Source organism: Silurus meridionalis, chromosome 24 (assembly GCF_014805685.1).
Source record: "Silurus meridionalis isolate SWU-2019-XX chromosome 24, ASM1480568v1, whole genome shotgun sequence".
Lineage (NCBI taxonomy): Eukaryota > Metazoa > Chordata > Actinopteri > Siluriformes > Siluridae > Silurus > Silurus meridionalis.
Genome location: NC_060907.1, coordinates 12,641,121 through 12,662,092, shown reverse-complemented (window position 1 = coordinate 12,662,092; position 20,972 = coordinate 12,641,121). Strand labels below are relative to the sequence as shown.

Genomic DNA, 20,972 nt, shown 5'->3' with positions numbered 1-20,972 from the left:
CCTAGGGATGAAACAATTCCTAGAGCAACTCAAGTAATTTGAATACTAAAAATCATCAACTTATTTGCTTCAATGCTGTGGTTAGTCCATTTAACTACACACAGAGAACTGTGTTTCCCCACGGACCATTATAACTGACGCACCACCAGCTGAACTGGGAACTTATTTATAAACATGGCGTATTGGAAACGCAAAAGTTGTGCACGCAAAAGACACCACTGCACTCTTACCATCAGCCACTGCACCTTACTAAGCCAGATCACTTGACTTTCTATGCAGCTGTATTACAGTAATATATAAGGTGTTCTAGTATATATGTCTCACCTTGCCCTGCACATATTGTCTCATGTTTTCGCTCATGCTTCAGGTTACGGTTCTTGTTTCCTTTCTGTTTATTTAGTTTTTCACTGTAAATTAAAATAGTCGCGTCTGCATTACCCAAGCCTCACATCCCATGACAAAGACTTTATGCTCACAAGCAGATGTTAAAATGGTCATGTAGTATAAAGAAAGAGGACACACACAATACCTGGTGATGAAGACTGTGGACAATGACAAAAACATGGAAAGACAAGCTGTGCTTTGAATAGTGAAACAAGTGCTAGTGAATGTGAATCAGGCAGGCAAACAATCACAACATGGTGAGGTGCAGTGGCTAATGGGAGAAGTTTTCCTGTGGCTGTAGGAATAATTCTGATAAGCATGCTGACCAGAATATTCCTTGTGAATTCCAATTCCTTGGAAAAACTTCTTCAAGTAACTTCTTCGGTATTAATTTGACCAGTTTTGAGAACAATGGACAATTTCACACAACCCTGTCTGACGCTGGACTTGTCAGGACATTTTGTTTCTTGTTGCATAATGTGGTGGCGCATAATCTTGCAAAATGAAATGTTCTGGAGTGTTGGACTGATCTGAGAATAGAAACACGACAACAAATATGAAAATTCCCACAGTGAGGAAGCATTCTGAAGCTGCTTTATATAAACCCTAAAAATAAACAAGGTATATAGGGGATATCCTGCTTACTGTGCTTTTAAATGTTGTGATTTCCATCACACGCTTCCCTTTCCCCAGCACAGAACTTCAAATTCATCCATTCCCTAAGTAAGATGCATAATGTGTACATGAATAATGACAGCAGGAAGTGTGCTGAGTGTGAGGCACACTGGGCCATGGCCCCATTCATAACCATCATACAGCTGCAACTATTTTATCTCCAATGGTTTTTTTTCTCAAGTTTTGAAATCTAATAGAATCTAATGTTGAATTACAGCGTATAAGAATTGTGAAAACCAATTCTAAATATTTTGGAAAAAACTATGGAAAAAAGGTAAAATATCTGATTGCATACATTTTATAATCTGTATAATGTGAATATGATCCAATTAACCAAACGATTACCTAAAAATAATCATATAGCTTGTAGCTTATTTATTCATTACTAAAATATGTTAAAAAACCCCAAACCATGTGGTAAAATGTGTCTGACAAAACCAATTCCAGCATCATGTATTTGGGCAGCTATTATTCAGCCATTCCTGAGGCACTTTTTAAAAGTGGAGCGAATCATAAATGGCTACAAATATCATTCGATTCTGGTGCAAAGGCATCTGCTAGGAAGCTAAAGCTGGAAAGAAAATTCACCTTTGAGCACATTTATTACCCAAAGATAACAGCCAAAATCCAAAAAGATAAAACTTCACTAAAAGATCACTGTTTCTGAATGACCAACCAGAAAACGTAGCTTTGTGAGATAACCTGAGGCAGTGGGAAGATCTTGCTAAGTCAAGATGTCCTACTGTGACCCAAAAAGACTGAGTGGTGTCATAAAATCAAAAACAATTCAATCCAATTACTAGTTGATGGGGGCGTTCAAACATGTGCAACAACCCTAAAAAGTTTTTGAATGTTTTTCAGGTCAATTTTATATGTTGTAATTTTACACCTGATTTATGTTGGTTTTATTTTCACCAAAATCTGCAATTTTAATTTGTGTAGACTTTTTATGTCCCATTATATCATCTAAGTTTATAGGTAGGAATCCATCCAAATGCTGGGCTAGGTGATGGTGTAATGTACCCTTATGCACAATAAAAGAGTTTCTGTTAAGCCCAAACCACCACCGCCACCACCACCACCACCACCACACACCTAAGACTGATTATTTCCCAATAACATCAGATCATATCATTGCCTTATCGCTTCTCCACTACACATTTTTCTGTGAGGCAAAATCACAAAAGCACTTTTCTTCAAAAAGTACAATATGTGTTAAAAGTTCTTCAGCTCTGATTGCTACAAAGTCCCCTGACACAGGAGACACAGGAGACACAGGAGACGCTTTCCAAAAAACTGTCCATTTACCTTCAGAAAACTACACTAAATTAGTCATTCCCATGTAAAAAAAACAACATAGAGTGTTAGAATGGAATCAATAATATAAACCTCACAGCTGGACCCACTGTCAGATCTGCTGTTAAAGAAAATGAATCAAACTCTTCTGGCCAATCAGATTTGAGAATTGAAACAATATATTACAAAATATATACTACAGAATTAACCTCAACTCGTAATCCATATGCCAACCATTGAAGTTTTGGCTTTAGAGCTTTGCTTTTCAAATTTCCTGCTTTACACTGTTGATGAGATTATGAAAGTGATCATGATAAACTGCTCTGCCTGTGCTGTTTTGACTCAGGGCACCTGTTATAACTAGAACTGGTGGAAACGCCCTAATAAACATGTTATGTCTCCTGAGTGTTAAATGTTCCACACCCCTACCTAAAAGAAGCCAGAAATCTTTTGCACTCTGCCATTTTAAAATCATTAAACGAAAAGAGTGAAAGTAAAAAAAAACATGCAGATGTTCCAGGTTCATACTAAGAAACCTTAAAGGGGACTCCTCTGGAATTTCACCAGTTGGCCTATTGTTCTAAAACAGTGGTCCAAACCCCAGGCCACAGACCGGCACTGGTTCGTGGGTCAATTGGTACCGAACCGCACAGAAAGAATACCTAACTTACATTATTTCTGTTTTATTTATTATCTGATTCTGAACAATGTTTTATTTTGGAAAATTACCGGATTCTCTCCTCCATATCTGTCTATGACTCACTCTTGATGCATGTCAAGATGCTTGCCTTACTTTCTTAAAGGGGCTGCTCCGGCCGGTAACATAATACATTACCGCTAAATTGAAACCCCCAAGCTAGCAAAATTAACAAAAAACAACACAGTAGATTCACGATTATTATTATAATGAGAAAATACCAGTTTTTATGCCGATCGTATCATATTATTTTGTTGTATTTATCCGCCACATCTTAAAGGCCGGTCCGTGAAAATATTGTCCGACATTAAACCGGTCCGTGGCGCAAAAAAGGTTAGAGATCGCTGTTCTTAAAACATACCTAAAAAAAAACATGTCACTATTAATGGTTTACAGAAAGACTCTTTTATTACTTCAGAGGACCAAAAGCCAAAACCTTTTACTCCATAAAGTGAGTGACTAAAAAAAAATTATGCTTCTATTCTACTGGGACGTAACCACATTATAGTGATCCAAGTGACTCACCTCAACCCAAAAACAGATTAGACACGATGAGTAACGCATGACAAGCAACAGATTCAATCTAGTGATTATAATTATCAAAACAACACAGGTAATATTCCAGAATTGGACAAATGTTGGTCTTTGAGCTTCTCAAAACAGGTTTCAATACATAAACCTTCTCAGATTAAGGCTGATTCTTTAGGGACAGTTTAAGCCTTTCATAATGTATATACTTATCCTTTTATCCTGTATTTCAATATGGTTTTAAAAACAGCTCTTGCCAATCTGCAGCAGGAGGTTTATGGGAATAGCATCAATTGCAGTTTACAGCACTAAATGTAAAAAGGAATATTATAGAAGATATTTTCCAATAATAAAATAATATATAAATGTTTCCTTCAACTTTTTTCATGAGTGTCTTTTTGACACAATGTGTTATCTGGATTTAGGGTTCTTGAAATAGGACCCCGGGACTCACCATTACCAAGCTAATGTTTAGGTCTATTATAGGTTTCTTATAGTTCTTATAGTGACTGCGACTTCGAATAGAATTGCTTTCAATTCATCCAAACCTTAAAAGCTCTCAAACAAATGATATAAAGCATTAGAATGTCTTGTTTGATTCTATTCCAGTTCAGGAATAGAATGCTATGTTGTTCCAATTAATATAAAACATATTTACTAATGTTTATGAACATGAACATGAATCCTTGAGCAATTAAACTCCCTAAATCTCAATACAGCACATACAAATGTCAAACTTTTTATAGTGTGTTTCTTTTTCTACTAATTTTCAGCTTCAGCGTGGAAATTGTACAATTATATTGTAGTTCTTGGGATTCATGAAGGAAACTGGGAATCCCATAAGGGGGAAAAAAAGTGTTAAGAATGTGTTAAAACATATCCAGTCTACTGGGCTTATCTACATCGATTTTTTCCTCGCCAAGCACCAAAGCCGGCTGTCGCTTGATGGCTACAGTGGCAGATAAATTAGCACTTGAAAGCAGCTAGCTCATTTTGAATTCAGTAGGAGACGCTGTAAGGCTTGATTAATGGCATTTGACTTCCAGTGTTGCTTCCAAATACAGGTATTAGAGCAAAGTAGACGTGTTTCCTGTGGGGATTTGGGGCTTCTGCCAGCTTTTCCCTCACGCTGGGCCAGCACTGTGAATGAAACTCCACTGATATCCAGGAGTCGAGTGAAAAGAAAATCATAAATCTCCTTGGTTTTTTTTTCATGCCAACTTGAGCATTTCAGCAAGAAAACTACTAGTTTATTCCGAGAGATCTGCCCGTTAGCTAAAAAGGCCAACAACGCCTGAGGCTTATTGTAAGCAAGCTAATGCTCGAAAAAGAAAGAGCGGGCGGTTCTGATCTTGCCGAATCTCAGTGTTCAACTAAATTACTGTGTTGCTGCAGAGTTAAGAGCTTCTTATTGCCTCTATTACTACCTGCACATGCTGATCTCTGAGAAGGATTACGGGGTAAATTCTATGCGTTATGCATAGTACTGCGATAACACTATTATAACAACCTAAGAATATATAAAAATACGACCCGGTTCACTATAGGGCAGAACTCAACCTAATGATCAACGTTTCATTTCAAAAGCTGCAAATAATTGATTCGTTCCTATACAAAAAAGCACCTGAAATTCTTCTCGAAAGTGACAGTAAACAGTTTCTAAAAGACTGTGGTGCAGGTGATGAACTGCCTTGGCAAATTTTCGAACATGTCAGACAATTAAAGCAATTACAGATAGAAGAGAAGGCGTGTAGAAACGCAAGGCTTACACACCAACACTATGCACTGCATTTCCCCGTTACAAAGAAGCCGTCCTTTCGCAGGAGAGCCTGGAGGACTAATCCAGCGAGACGGGTTTGTGTAACTTTTAAGCTCCCCTTTGCCCCTAAAAGATTAGTGCCTTTGACACTGGGATATTTAATTCATTCTGGGAAGCGTATAATTAGGATTAGGCAAATCAGAAAGCTCCAATTTTTCACACAAGCTAGCTAGCAGGACCCTAACCTCATTAGTATAAAGGACAAAATGACCTAAATATGGGCGTGCTTCTATTTAGCAAACCGCAACTAGAGTTTCAATTGTTTTTCGAAACATAATACCGGCCTGTGATCACAAGACATGACAAGTCAACACAGCATGCTTTCTGAAGAATTTTAATAATGATTATAGTTCAAAAGTGCTTCTGTGATCAACAATGCATCAAGTTAATATGAAAGCAATACAATATCACAAGCGCATTAATACTGTAATAATGTTATTAATGTTTGTTACTTTCCAAACTGTCTGTGCTGCTAGACGAAAAATAAAATCCACCTTCCATAACAATCAGATTTGAGATTTCAACAGCACTCAGCTCGTCTCAGCTATAATTTCAACTATTTCCGCATCAAATTAAAAAAGTCTCACTCTTCAAAAAGCTGCATCACAGAATGCCAACGCATAACACACAAAAGCATTTATGACTCTGGTCAGGTAGTAAATTATTTGTCATTGAAATGCTCGGGGTTGTTCGCGATCACCTTGGCGAAACCAGGATAACTCGTTTTGAACAAACACTGATTTATAAGCTGCTCAGATATTCAACTGTACCTCATAACTTCAGGTTTGAAAAGTACCCTGAAGTGTTTCTGTGTTTGTTCTTGTAAGGAGCGGGATTTTTTTTGTTCTCACAGCCAGCATGGGAAAAGATATATATATGTGTGTGTGTGTGTGTGTGTGTGTGTGTGTGTGTGTGTTCTACTGTTGTTGATAGTCTATATGGATTTCTTACTACTATAGCAGTCTGTAATAACGTCTTTTATTTCACATTATATGATAAAGAGCATTTAATGATAGAAACAACACTAAAAAACATACTGAGCTCTGCTTATATCTTCAAACCCTGAGATCTGGGCTCGGGCCAAAAACTTGGATCAAATAAAAAAACTCAGTTTAGACTGAGATTGAGAGACATATGGACAAAAGCATTGGGACACATGACATTTTCAGGCATATGCGGTTCTTAACAAAGTATTACCACAAAGTATTCAAACCTTCAAACCTCAAACCTATTCAAGTATGGCTATGGCCCTGTGCTCGGAGCCAGCTCCATGATGGTTGAATTGGAAGATGTTGAGTGGCCTGCTATAGAGTTTACCCCAGACCTCCTCACCCTATATCAGTAGCTGACTTTACTAATGCCTTTGTGGCTGACTGATAAAAATCTCTACAAACACGCTCCAAAATCTAGTGGAACATCTTCCCAAAAGTTTGGAGGTTATTCTAACTGTTCCCTTTTACAAATGTTCCCTTTACATTCTCCCCCAGGGCACAAGCAGGTATTTCAGCTAGAAAAAAAACCCCTCACAAGTCACTCTTGTATTTGGTTCTCACTGGGGTTCACTCATGTGAATCACCTTGATTGCATAATTTTAGCATAGGCTATTTGCTCTGAATTCCATGGCCTGCTGCACCACACATATTAGCTGAGGTGTGAGATGGTTGTCTGTAAAACATTTTTTTTACTAGGTGGAATAATTAGTGTGCAGGGACAGTCAATATTCTCCGAATCCAAAACATGCGGGAACACTCACAAACCTGAGAACATTCCATTAGACACTTAATACCACAACTATAAGCTTATTTCTTATATCTGCATTGCACTTAACCAACCAGCTAAATCACCATGTTATAATATCACATTAGCTACCACTTCCTGTCATTTTGCTGCCAACCAAACCACAAGTCTGGGAAGCACATTGGAGCTTTTACCGGCCTGGTGGCATAGCAAAGAAATTCATGATTTGCCCATTGCTGGGGAAAAGCAAATGTCTTCAAGGAAATGCAAAGAGGGATCTGGTGAATACATTTTGAAGGAGAGAGAGGAAAAAATATTCATCTCCCCGAGCCTCCAAAGCCTAAAAGGCAGTGCAAGTGCCAGTGCAAGGAAACAGACAGAAAATACATGGAAATAGAGGTGCACTGACCCCAGAGGGAAAGAGAGAGAGAAAGAGCAGAGTGATACAAAAAAGGAAGGATTAGTATCCACATTACTTCAACACCTGTCTACTACTGACTTCCTGAAGCTGTCAGTCAGAACAATTTACCCACTGAAAGGTAAATAGCCCAAAGAAAACTAACCCGCCGAACAGCAGGGAAGAACAAAAGGCGGAGAAAAGAAAAGAGACATTCAAAAACCATGAGCCAGTGCTTTGCAAGAATAGTATTATACGTCTTGAGTGAAAATATGTTTAAAATCTTCATAGTTGAAAGATTTTCATGTGGTGTTTTTTATATAATGCGTATATTTGCCCATTAGTATATAATTATATCATCATCCAAACCTATACAGTTTATATAAAACCTTTTTTGCCCATTTTATATACAGGTAGGTCTCAGAGTTACGATGGTTTGACATGATGTTTTTGACCTTATGATGATGACAGTGAAATAAATAGTAAAATATTTTAAATTGTTCCTACCACATTTAAATTAATTTTCCCACAGTATGCTATGTTGGGACGATCAACTGAGTTTAGTTGTCTTGGTATTAAAGCGTGTATTTTTTCCTGTGTTTTTGGTGTTTTAAAGCCCAACTTTAACTCTTGTCGCCCTTCTTTTTATCGATGTCTCTAGCAATGAATAAATCTACACTGGTACGCAAAATAACAAACTTAATACAAATATAACTCTTGAATTTTACTAGGCAAACTTGGAAAGTGCTAAGTTAAGTGTTTCAGGAAGAGGTAGGTCTTCAATCTATACTACCCTAGTATACTACCCCATACCGATCACCATTTAAGACTTCTAGGTGGGCTAGCCCATGTCTCGATCGTATCATCGCAACTCGGAGATTACCCTATACACTAATTTTAACTGTAACACTGCAAAAATGGGACAGTTATATGTGTTTAAAACATAGTAACATCACTGTCAAGTTTCGCAAGAAGAAAGCGATTTGCCGTCATCCTCCTGGATATGACAGCATCTGAATGGCAGCATACTGTATGTTTCACCAACAGATGCAGCCCTCACAGATGTGTAGGTTTCCCAATCCATAGGCACTGACACACCTAAATACCAGATCCAGGTCTGGTACCAGGCTGGCTTTTGTACCTGATGCTGATAACAGTTTTTCCAGGTTAATTTTCTTGTATGACCCAAGATAACATGGCACCAATAGTTTTCACTCTAGCCCTGTGCTGCTATGTGTCTCAGATTAGACCAAGCACACAGAAGCTGATGTACGGCTTCTGATTCACATAGGTGTATTTACATATTCACAATGCTGTACCATGATATTTATTACAGAAACCTTCTAAGGCAGTGCAATTTAAAAAATCAGTAATGAAGTACATTCATTAGTGTTTTTCAATCTTTCAACCACAGACATATGACTGGATTCACTGCAGAGGGTAAAATGCACAAAATCCTAATGCCTTTGGGAAAGCTATTTAAAAAATTCGCTGACTCGTCTCTTGGCAAATTCATGTCATGATTTATACAGAACTTTCTCCTAAAGGACTTGACCTTTCTTAGAGGCTCCTTGTATCCTATAAATCACCTTGCTATATAGCTATTAGTCCTAAATAAACATTTCTATATTTTTATTAATATTATTAACATTTCATTTGCAGTCCCAACATTTCTGGAACTGGGCTTTGAATTGGTATTTTCCATTTCAAAAGAAAATACACATTTACAACTTCATTTCCTGTAGGAAGCTTCCACATTCACAAAAAAACTCAAACTGTTTAGTCATGATGATGAGATATGTTTAAATAGTGAGTCCAAATGAAGTAAACAGCTTCTTTATCTGATTGCATTAATTTCTTACCCGTGCCTGTGGGATCCTCTCGACCGTCCTGAGTGGTACGAGTAGCCGGAGTAGGTGGACTCGGTGTCCATGGTAACACGTTTCTGCCCCAGCGATTGGCTGAAGGCGTTTTGTATGTTGTTCGGCTTGGTGGTGGGCAGGTGTAGCAAGGGCTTGTTGGTGTTTTTATCTGGCAGTAGGTGGAACTCACTCAGGAGATTGGTGTCGAGCGTGCGCTGTCGAGTGTCAATCTTGGATGTGAGCCTCTAGGCTCCCAGCCATCAAACATCAATCTGAAATGACAATTCAAATTAAATAAAAATAAAAATGTGAACAAGCTAACAATAGCATATGAAATTTATATTTTTCTAATCGCGAGCGCATTAAACGTGATTATGTCTGACATCATAAAAATTACATTACATAAGAGGAACAAGGAACCCAAGGAACCCAAAGTGGGTGATCTACCAGTAAATAAATTTGGCAAATCAGAACACTGCGTTTTGTAAACACACCTCCATCAATAAATGCATACAGTAAATAAGATCAATCCCCCAATTCAAAGGAAAATAATACTACTGTGTTGTAAGCTCCAAAACTGTAGAAAAGTAAAAAATGAAGTTATCCAACAGCCATTTTCACAATTGAACAAGAATGGTTAAATTGTGAAAATGGCTGTTGGATAACTTCATTTTTTACTTTTCTACAGTTTTGAGCTTGTGTCGCATTGAAGTACCACTGTGATGCACGAGCACACGAAATGAAAACACACTGTTGTCACAGATGAAGGCACAACATCAGCACGGTAAGCAAAATACTACAATCTTCATCATGTAAGGATTTATTCCTTAATCATAATTTTAAAATAAAATAACATCCATGTGACTTTGGCAAGTGCCCCATACAGAAATCTGATATAAAGCAATATATGCAAAGCCCATACTTTGCGTATATGTTTACATTTGGATTTCACAGTTATAGAAATATGTTAGACTGTTTACACATATGTAAAATATTTTCCCAAATACACATATATACAGTATGACACATAAATGTGTATAGAATACAAGTTCATATATGAGTAAAAGATGTTTGTCCTTGTATTTATAATACACAGACACAGACACACACACACACACACACACACACACACACACACACACACACACACACACACACACACACACACACACACACACACACACACACACACACACACACAAATCAAATACATTAAATAAATGGTCAAAAACATGTTTAATTTTCAAGCATTTATTGTTGGTTTACAATTGCTTAAACATTTTTTTAAAACCTGTGTGCCAACAAGCAAACAATGCAACAAAACTTAAACATTGCAACAGATAAACATTAAATTTTCACATATTCAAAGTAATATTGTGACATCATTGCATGGTCTGGTAATCAATTTGCACTTTTCCCTGATCTGGAACTTGAAACACTGCATTTGAGTTATTGTCCTAAACTGGAGTACAAAATTTTGGAATAATGTCACTCCCTAATCTCACATATCCAAGTAAAGTAAAGTATGTAAAAAAACAAAGACATCAACCCTTTTACAAAAAATAACACAAGTTAAGTATAATAAAAAAAAGAAATTTAAAAAGGAAAAAACATACTGTAATTTAGTGATTGTCCCAAACCAGAGTCCAAAATGCAGAAATGTGCAATGGTGTAGCACAAATTAGGTCTTTGTATTTGTAAAAATAGATAATAGTTAGATTTTTTGTAATGAAAAATGGATAAAAAAAAGGGATGTTTTACTTCATGAACACAATTTGTTTTAATATGAAATCAAACCTTTTAATGTGGATAACCTTTCTATACAATCGATTAAGTGTGCTTGTCCAACATTTTAGCAAATTGCCTAAATATGATGCATAAAGGCGACAGTATATCTTTTACATTTGGAAAGCATTCATGTTTGTTTGAGTTAGCATATTAGCAAAGTAAAATGTACCTCGAGATGACAAAGCAGTTTAAAAAACAAACTCATAATCTGTAAAACATTACGCACGTAGTAAGTCGACAGTGCATCTAATAATGATAACAATTATTTTAAATATTTATTCTTTTTTTATATATATATTTATATTTTTCAAGTTAATTCACCCAAAACTGCAGTCAAGGCAAAATTAAGATTTTTATTAAAGCAAGACCAATGATGTTAATAAATAAAATAGTTGATGTTAAAGTGTAAATCATTTATAAATATAGAAAACATCTTACCTTGTAAAATCTTCAAACATTTTCATGCAAATCTTCCTTGTCACTGAGTCAGTATTGCTGAAATTAGAGTTTTATTGTGTTTTTTTTTGTGTTTTGTTTTTTCAGCTGTAAGGCCGGCAGCAATTCGGGAATAGTGAATATAATTTGATCAGGTTGGTTTCGGATCCGTTACATTCATGTTATGTAAAAGTATTTTAAAACAATAATAATTATCTCAAAGCATTTTAAATATATCTTATTTGAATTGTTAGCTTCTATTCAAAGAAAAGCTTAAATAATTTCATTACCCTGCATTTACATATACATGTAATATACATGTATATTTATATGCATTTGTTGGATCTACAGCCAAAAGCAAAGATGCCTAAGATAAGCACAAGACTGACCTCTAAAATTATTCTCTAGGAGTGTATCAGTGTTGAAAAGTCCTATGGGCAAATTCTACATTAAAATATATGTGACACTATTTTCACATAGAAACTAATTCTATAACTCAACATCAGGTATCTCATGTATTATGTTCTACTTTAATCTATCATGAATGGTGTTACACAATATATAAAATGATATATATCCTACATATGTGTCAGCCAGCGGCATGTGCGCTTCTGGAAATCTCACTTCCGCTTCTGTTGCGGCGCCATTGTGCAACCAGCGTGGAAGCCATCTTCGTCAAGTATAAATAAACGCCGGCTCCTCTACTCCTTTGCCAGATTGTCTCTTCGGATTCCTGTTTGGTTGAGACCTTTCAGCCATTTTTCTCCTTGTGGAAACTTTACTTGTTTTTTTAATATCTCTTTTTTTTCCGGACTTTCGCTTCCCCTCAGACTCGTATTGCTGCTTCTCTCCTGCTCTGTTTTTCTGGCTCTTGGATACAAGAACTGTTTTCCCGAACTGTGTTTTTTCTCTGCCCCACCCTGACACCAGGTTTGGTTTTTGGATTATTTGTTATATTGTCCTCAGACTCTTAAGTGAGTGTTCAAAATATTTCTGACAGTCGCTTTTTCTCTGCTCCATGCCTTCATTAAACACAGTTTGATGTATACATCAGTCTTTGTCCTGTATTTGGGTCCTTCAGCCTGTCATTTCCTGACAGAACAATCTGGCGAGCTATAGATCCCGGGGACAATATGGATCTACAAACCACCCTTAATTCTCTGGTGGAGCACTTGGAACACCCTGCAGCAACAGCTGCTACACCCATCCTGCCACCTCCACCGTCTCTCTTTTCTGCCGACGACTCTCTTCTCGTCATCGCTCCCAAGAGAACCCAAACGCTGGCCTACGTAGTTTTTCTGTTATCTGAAAAAGGACCGGCACTGGGCTACCACAGGGTGTGAAAATTTGTCTTCCAACTGCTTTCCTTCACCAGCTTCTCCAGGGAGCTCAGCAAGGTATTTGATTCATGCACCACCCCAGAAGGCCGTAGCTCAGTCACTGCTCTCTGCTTTCAAGTGCAGTCGCTCGGTAACAGAGTATGCCCGCCTATCACAAACTAAGGGCAGTGTTCAGCAAAGCTAGGGCCTCATCCTTGCCTCCAGAAAATGGAGGTCACTGTGCCACTGACCTGTTACCGGAAACTTCACCCCCACATGGGTGGCGGTATCACCTGTGGGAACCCAAATAAATAAACCATGGCGCAGTATATTCAAGAGACCCGCCCTGCGGGCCTCATCCGTCCTTCTTCCTCCCCAGCTGGAAATTATTTTTTTTTTTCGTGGCGAAAAAGAATAAGACCCTACACCTGTGCATTGACTACGGGGGACTCAACGCCATTACTATCAACAACCATTATCTGCTTCCCCTAATGGATAGGGCATTCAAGCTGCTTCAGGGGGATAGTCTTTAATAAGTTAGATCCCATAATTCTGATGGCCCACTGTCCAGAAGGATGTCCATAACTTTGTAGCCGCAAGAACCTCAAGGGCCGTCTGGTGGGATTAATTTAGTGGGAGTACACTCAATTGCCAACTTTTGGAAGAAGCACTTTTGCCCTTCTGGGCACCTTGTGTCAACCTCTCCTCTGGTTTCCAGCCCCAAACTAATGGGCAGATGTAGAGGCTCAAACAGCAATTAGAGAACGGACCGAACTGCATCCTGTGTTCACAAAATGCCTCCTCCTGTTCTTCCAAGCTGCTGTGGGTGGAGTATGCACATAACTCCCTTCCCACCACTGCCACAGGCATATCCCCTTTTAGACAGTCTATTGCTACCAGCCACCTTTATTTTTCACTGAAGAAGTTGAAGAAGCCCTGTTTCGGCGCTGCCGGCACGGTTGGGAGTAGGCTCGCATGGCTCTCCCTAATTAAGGCCTCCCAGAGCTTTGCCTGCTGGGCCACCATAGGAGCCACCCTGTGCTGCGTTACCAGATTAGTCAAAGGGTATGGCTACTCGGGATCTACCATAGGCCGTATGCTGTACGTTTGCCCCTATGATTTCTGGGACCCTTTCCCATCTCTAAGGTCATTAACCCGAATGTGATTCGACTCAAAATGCCCAAAGCCCACCGGATTCACCCTGCCTTCCATGTCTCCCATCTCAGACCCGTCCAAGCTTGTTCCTTGGTGTCTCTGATTAATATTATGTGCTGATGACCAGTTATTTTCAAAGTCGTTTAAGAGAATCACAAACTCAATTAAATCAAATAAAAAAAAATTATAAGTAGCTATAAATGTTTCAAATATTTTACATTTCGAGCCAGGAATAGCCTTTAAAAATGAAAACTGTTTTCATTTTTAAAACAAATAACAAATGAACGCAACATACACAGAAACCCATCATTGATATGACAAATATGTCTATCCCATACATTAGCATTAAAATAATCTATTAGGGGGCAGCATCTTCACCTTTTTAATGCATTTTGGCCAGATGCTTGAGAATAATCTCTCAGTATGGCTTTCACCTGTTTACTGTTTACCGAATATGAACTTTTTACATGAAAATCAGAACATTGTATTTGGAAAGGCCGCATGAATAGAGCATGATGCACAGGGTCACATTATGACAAAGATCTACCATTGCCAGAATGGGACGAATACTATAGGAGCACTTTTACAGCATCAACTTATCAACCTGGATGCCGTAGCATCATGTCACTGACATACAGAGAGAGTGACGGTTTCTGGCTTATATCTGGAGGTTTCAGTGAGATCTAAGTCACACTACAATGGCAACACATACTTCCTCATAGATGCTTCATTCTGAACAGATTGTTTTTAATGGCTTCGATGTTAAACTTTGATTCATCCTAATCAGACAGCATTCATGTGCGAAGTTCGATCATCTGTCACTCATTTGTTAAGACCATTTGAATTTTCTTCATAACTCCACACAATTTCAGCTTTTTTTCTCCTTCATTTCTTGTTGATTCACTGAACTCAGACTCTTCCTGAATAGACATAGTTATAATTGCTAGCTGGAATGTTCATTATTATCACTGAATTGTGAGTCTGTGACGCAGGTGCCCAATTTTCCACAAGAGGTGCATGTGTGTGTGTCTATGTAGGATTGAGGTGGCGAGTAACAACCCCACTTCTCTGTGGTGTGTTTTATGATCGTTATTATCATACAAAAAGGAAACCCACAGACCACCCAGTTTAAATTAAACGTACAAAGGGGCCTGTGGTGTTTTTCAAGATGCTCAGCTGTGAGTTTAAAGGCCTTTAATGACTTTCTGTTTATAAAGAGATGAAGGAAAAATCGAAAGCAGAAGGGACTGAAACGAGCAAACCAGCTTTCTTCAGCTTCCATGTGGAGATCTAAACCTAAATATTAAGGGTTCAGGCAGGAACTGACAAGCTGAGCCTTGTCCATAAACTGCAATGTGAATGTTTGTGTGTATGTGTGTGTGTGTGTGGTAATATTTTACTAAGGTGTGTGTGTGAAAGAGAGAGCAAGAGGAGAGATTGAGAGAGAGAGAGAGAGAGAGAGAGAGAGAGAGAGAGAGAGAGAGAGAGAGACAGAAAGAGAGAGCAGCACTACTAAGTGCGCACGCACACAAACACACACACACACACACACACACACACACACACACACACACACACACAACACCTTTGCTCTACAGTCTGAGCTTAAAATAACTGCATTCCTGAAGAGATAGTACACAACAAACTACACAACTACGGAAATATCACACACACACACACACACACACACACACACAGAGAAAATATAATTTTTTATAGCATATACTGACGATTAACATTAGTTAACATGAATGCATTTGTATTATTACAGTGTATTATGATCTTCCTTACTGTTATGCACTGAATAGGGTTGGATGGTACGATGAAATCTGAATTGATCTATTATATATTTTTGCACTAAATGCATTGGATTTAATTATATATTTTAATATTATATTTAAGTTAATATTATATTATTGCACTACATTTAGTTATCGAATTTTCTGGACTGGATTTATCAGTAGAATTGTTGCACTGGATTTAATTATAGATTTTAGCACTGAATTTAATTATAGATATTTAGCGCTGAATTTAATTATAGATATTTAGCGCTGAATTTAATTATAGATTTTAGCACTGAATTTAATTATGGGATTTTTGCTCTAGATTTAGTTATAGAATTTTTGCACTGGATTTAATTATAACATTTTAGCACTAAAATTAATTATAGATTTTAGCACTGAATTGAATTTGAGATTTTTGCACTGGATTTTATTTAACATTTTTAACATTATATTTATTTCTAGATTTTTGCACTGAATCTTTGAATGAAAACTGAAAAGTGCTATTAGTTCTCTGTCCACCTCTTAAACATCAGCCTGTATTCTTTACTCAAAGTATCTTTTACTGGCTGACGCTTGATTTACATGAACACGTTGAACCAAAATATTATGTCAGGTTGCTGTGTTTTAAACAGACAGCATCATTTGTAAGAAACAGCCTGAATTCTCCACCAGCACACTGTTCTGACTGAAATCACTGGTATGCACATTTTTTAAAAGATACCACACGGTCCTTGTAAACGCATTATGTTGGGGGGACAACAACATTTCTATTCTCTCCTCATGCTATAAATAACAGCTGCTTAATCTGATAACACTGCATTCACAAAAACAAACGAGTGGGTTATTACTCCTTCATTACTGCAGCACCATGTGGCTCCTGATATTTTAACAGGAGAATCTGACACCACTGATAAGAGGATAGCAGATGCTACGGCCATTTTGTATTTGCCAATATAATGAGCCTAGCTCGTGTTGCTAATTTTCGGTGCTATGACAATTGCTACCATTGTATTTTAAAATTTTTTCTCTCTTGATTCACAGAACAAATATTTGGTAAGATGATATCCCTCACGCAGAGACAAAAGTCGAGGATTAGGTTATTAAAAAAGACGTGGCTTGTGAATTTCCTTGTGTTTTGTAATTTGTCCAACAGAGCAAGACTTTGAGAAAGTGCAGGAAGGGAAGGAAAAAGAAAGAGAATGGGTGGAAAGTGAAAGTGTGTGTGAGAGAAAGAAAACACTGGTAACACTGTAAAGGTGACTGAAAAAAAACCCTGAAATCCTGTTGACTTCAAAGCCTGAGAAAAGTTGCATGACATTTTTTTTACCATGGTACATCTGAATACTCTATTCTGATTGGCTGAAAGGTGTGTGTTTAATCCATTGGTAGTTCAAGTCAGTCTGATCACCATTCTAACTAAATGTGCTGCCTTTTAAACAGTTGGACCCAAATCTACATGCAGGCCATATCTACATGAATGCACACAAATTTCAAAAAGTACACTCTACAATCTAGTGGAACATCTTCCTACAAGAGTGGAGATTATTATACCAGAAAATGGAGACTAAATGTGGAAGTGGGATGTTCAAAAAGCACATACGAATCTTATTGCCAGAAGATTCTCGTAAGTTCAACAGTATATTTTCTTCACTACTCAACCCTCCTGCTCCACCTTCTTCAACCTCCCTACAATAAGAAGATTGAGGAAATCTGCCAGGCCTTCACTTCCCTCCCCCAGAAGAGGTGCTGCACGTAATCCAATCTTGCAATCCCACCACCCGCTTGCTGGATCCAATCCCACTATGCTTCAGGCCATCTCACAAGACCTCCTGCCGTTCATCACCACAATCATCAATGGGTCCTCAGTATCTAACTACCTTTAAGAGAACGAGGGTATTCCCATCTTGAAGAAACTTGCTCTGGATCCATCAACAACTACAGACCAGTATCACTTTTGTCTATCTCTCAGAGAACAACCTCAGAGAGCCCAATCAGTCTGGCTTCAAAGCGCCACATTCCACAGAGACTGACCTTTTGGTTGTCACTGAGAAACTACAGTCTCCAGACCGGAACCTTATTGAGCACCTCAATCAAAAGGTGCAGAAGCTCCATGTGTCTAACATCCAGCAGCGACGTGATGTCATTATGGAGGAGTGAAAGAGGATCCCAGCAACAACCTGTGCAGCTCTGGTGAATTCATGCCCAGGAGGATTGAGGCAGTGCAGGATAACACTGGTGCTCACACAAAATATTGTCAATTTGGACACAGTTTTAAATGTGTTCACTTAAAGTGATGCCAAACTCACATTTGTTGTTAGTTATGTAGACAATAATGGCTGTATGTTGAGTTATTTTTAGAGGACAGTAAATCTGTACTGCTGTACAAGTTGCACATTGACTACTCTAAAATATATTCAAGTTTCATTTCTATAGTATTGTCCCTTGAGAAGATACACAAAAAATGTTTGCTAAAATGTGAGGAGTGTACTCACTTTTGTGAGATACTGTATATAAAATTGAAACTAGCTTTAATTCTTAAATTTTTTATTTTAAAGTATTTTATTACTTAATTATTTTTTTTCATTTTTCATTATGTATATGTATTTTTTAAATCTGATAGTATCTTCTTACTGTCATTGTTATTATTTATTTGATTTTTGGATATCATTTTCTGGTGGCATTTCTTTTAAAATATTTTTACACTTTAAAGCTCTCCGTCCTATTTAAAGTCGAATAATATGATTGAATTATTCTTAGGATTTGAACTTGCTGCTTTTTCATTACATGATACAGATGAAATATTTGAGGCTGACAGTATCGTATCTCCAGCGCCGGCAGCTTGTTGATTTACTTTTTGCTGTATTTACATTTGTGGCTCAGTGCATCTGTAAAAGAGAGACTATCTGAGAGATTATATAAACAGAGATTGCTATCAACACAGACATAACAAAGAACGCTTTCCAAATTTGCGTCGTCTGTGTCTGGAAAGCCTGTGCATTGCGTTTCCCTGTAACGTGACTTGTTGGATATGATGCTGTAGTAGTTAATGTGTGGAGGAGAGATTGGTGGATTCATTCTGCCACTCTGCCTCCCACTTCAGCAAATCTCTCTGATAGATCATATCGATTCCCATTACACTGGTCTCAGCCACTCTGAACAGCCGCAGGTCAGAAACACAGAGCTTTATTTTCTAATGTACAGGCCTGGGAAATGTGTTTTTCCATGGCGACTCGTTGAGGAGCTTAATTATGCTCTTTAGTGGGAAAATTATGTTAATTATGATAATAATTTGCATCATATTGCTCCCATACTCCTTGCCCTATTAGACTGTTTACAGCATGGTTGTCATGGTAATCCGTGTCTCATTGATCTTACAGGCTTCATTCTTTACTGTTGCTTGCACCAAACCTAGGTTCATAAGTTAGCGTATTTGGTGAGAGGGCAGTGATTGTTGGGATTAGACTCGAATGATATAACAATATTGTCACCCTTGTCACATGACAGCACAGCCACTATAATCAACAACGTTTATTGCTGATAATTTTTAATTCCCAGTCTAGTCAAAGGAGAACTGCACAAAAACATCCTGCACTTGTACATGATATCATTTAAAAATACGGCAAAGAACAAGACCAGCTATTATTTTCTCCAAAAAATCGAGACATTTGAGCCACTGAGAAGCCTTCCTGTAAGCCACGCCCCTTTCTCTCATCTTGCAGGCTTCCACACTTTCTTTCAAGGTGAATAGAGGATGTAAAGACATATCTAGTCATGTGTGTTCAACTTATCCAACATTAAACATGTATTTACAGCTAGTTAACTATATTTATTTAAAAAAATCATAAATCAGAGAATGTGGTAAGCTAGAAATTATTTTCAGGGTTTGTGTTTGTGATATAACGATATTGCCATCCTTACATATCATGTATTTACGATTTAAATGCAAAACAAAAACTGACCCGGAAATTTTAACAACAGAGCTTTCAACTATTAACCATTACAGAATAATTTATAGTCTTCCTTTTTTTTTTTACTTTTCTTTCCAAGATTGGCACTAGTGGGGAAAATGTCGCCCATGTGAACATTAGACTTCGCTGTAAATCAAGTTTTGCTGTTTTTTTAATAGCTTTTTTATCGTTGTATTTCTCAAGCTAACGCAGAATCGCTTAAAAACATCCACCAGCTGAGTTTCCAAGACTGCCACAGCTTCAAACTGTACAGCTGGCAATATTAGTATTAGTAGTAGTGCCACTGTTTTTTCATTCAAGCAGAAAAGTGGAAATGCTTGTTCTCTTCTACACTGGTTTCTGGGGGAAAAATCAATACAAGCCTAATAGTTATGTAGCAAAATGTGCAACAACAAAAAAAGATTTATAAATATGTACGTATTTAACAATCAAATTTTTCTACTCGTTTTAAAAATCCGTGTAATGTATGTGTAGTTACCGTCGACAAAAACATGGTCTATAGTCAAATAACAGAAAGCAGAATGGCTCATCACACAGTAAGTCCATATTGATGAACCATGTGTTTCTGACAGGTGTGTAAAAAGTGACAGCACGTCGATATTAACAAGTTGTTCTTGGAGAGAGAAGTAAAGTCGATCGAAATCCATTAAACTCACAAAATCACATAAAAAAATGTGCAGTGAGGATCCCATGCGGTTGTTTTAGTACTGTGTAAAAGGTTTGCGTTCTGATGTGAATTCGGGATAAAAGCAGTGTATTTATATAGATTTTTGGTGGAAAGTTTACACTGCTTCTTTTTTGCCAGAGCTATTATTTCTATTTTATTATCTATGACCTTTCTTATAAAAGATTTTTTTTAAATCATGTTGGAAGATGTTCTCATTGTTGGAAAATGTTCTCACTGAAATATAGCTTCATTACATCTTTACTGTATGACTGACCTGATTATAGTCCTGATTTCACAATATATTAAATGAGTTAAGATATAATTCATGGCTTGGTGTGCATTATATGATTGTAATGCACAATAAGAAATGCTTAATAACTGCCTGACACAATATCATTTCAATTACAGAATCTGTATAGAATTTTGCCAGATTTGTTTCTTTCCCAAACTGTAACCACAAA

The 20,972-nt window shown here is 37.4% G+C and overlaps 1 protein-coding gene across 1 annotated transcript in view; it reads right to left on the bottom strand.

Moving 5' to 3' along the window:
• Positions 1-20,972, bottom strand: part of LOC124377969 (vang-like protein 1) — a 73,061-nt gene that overhangs the window by 34,831 nt on the left and 17,258 nt on the right. The window contains exon 2 of the mRNA XM_046837391.1: positions 9,396-9,667. Within this exon, the coding sequence (XP_046693347.1) occupies positions 9,396-9,466 (71 nt within the window). The 5' untranslated portion in view covers positions 9,467-9,667. The remainder of the gene's footprint in view (positions 1-9,395; positions 9,668-20,972) is intronic.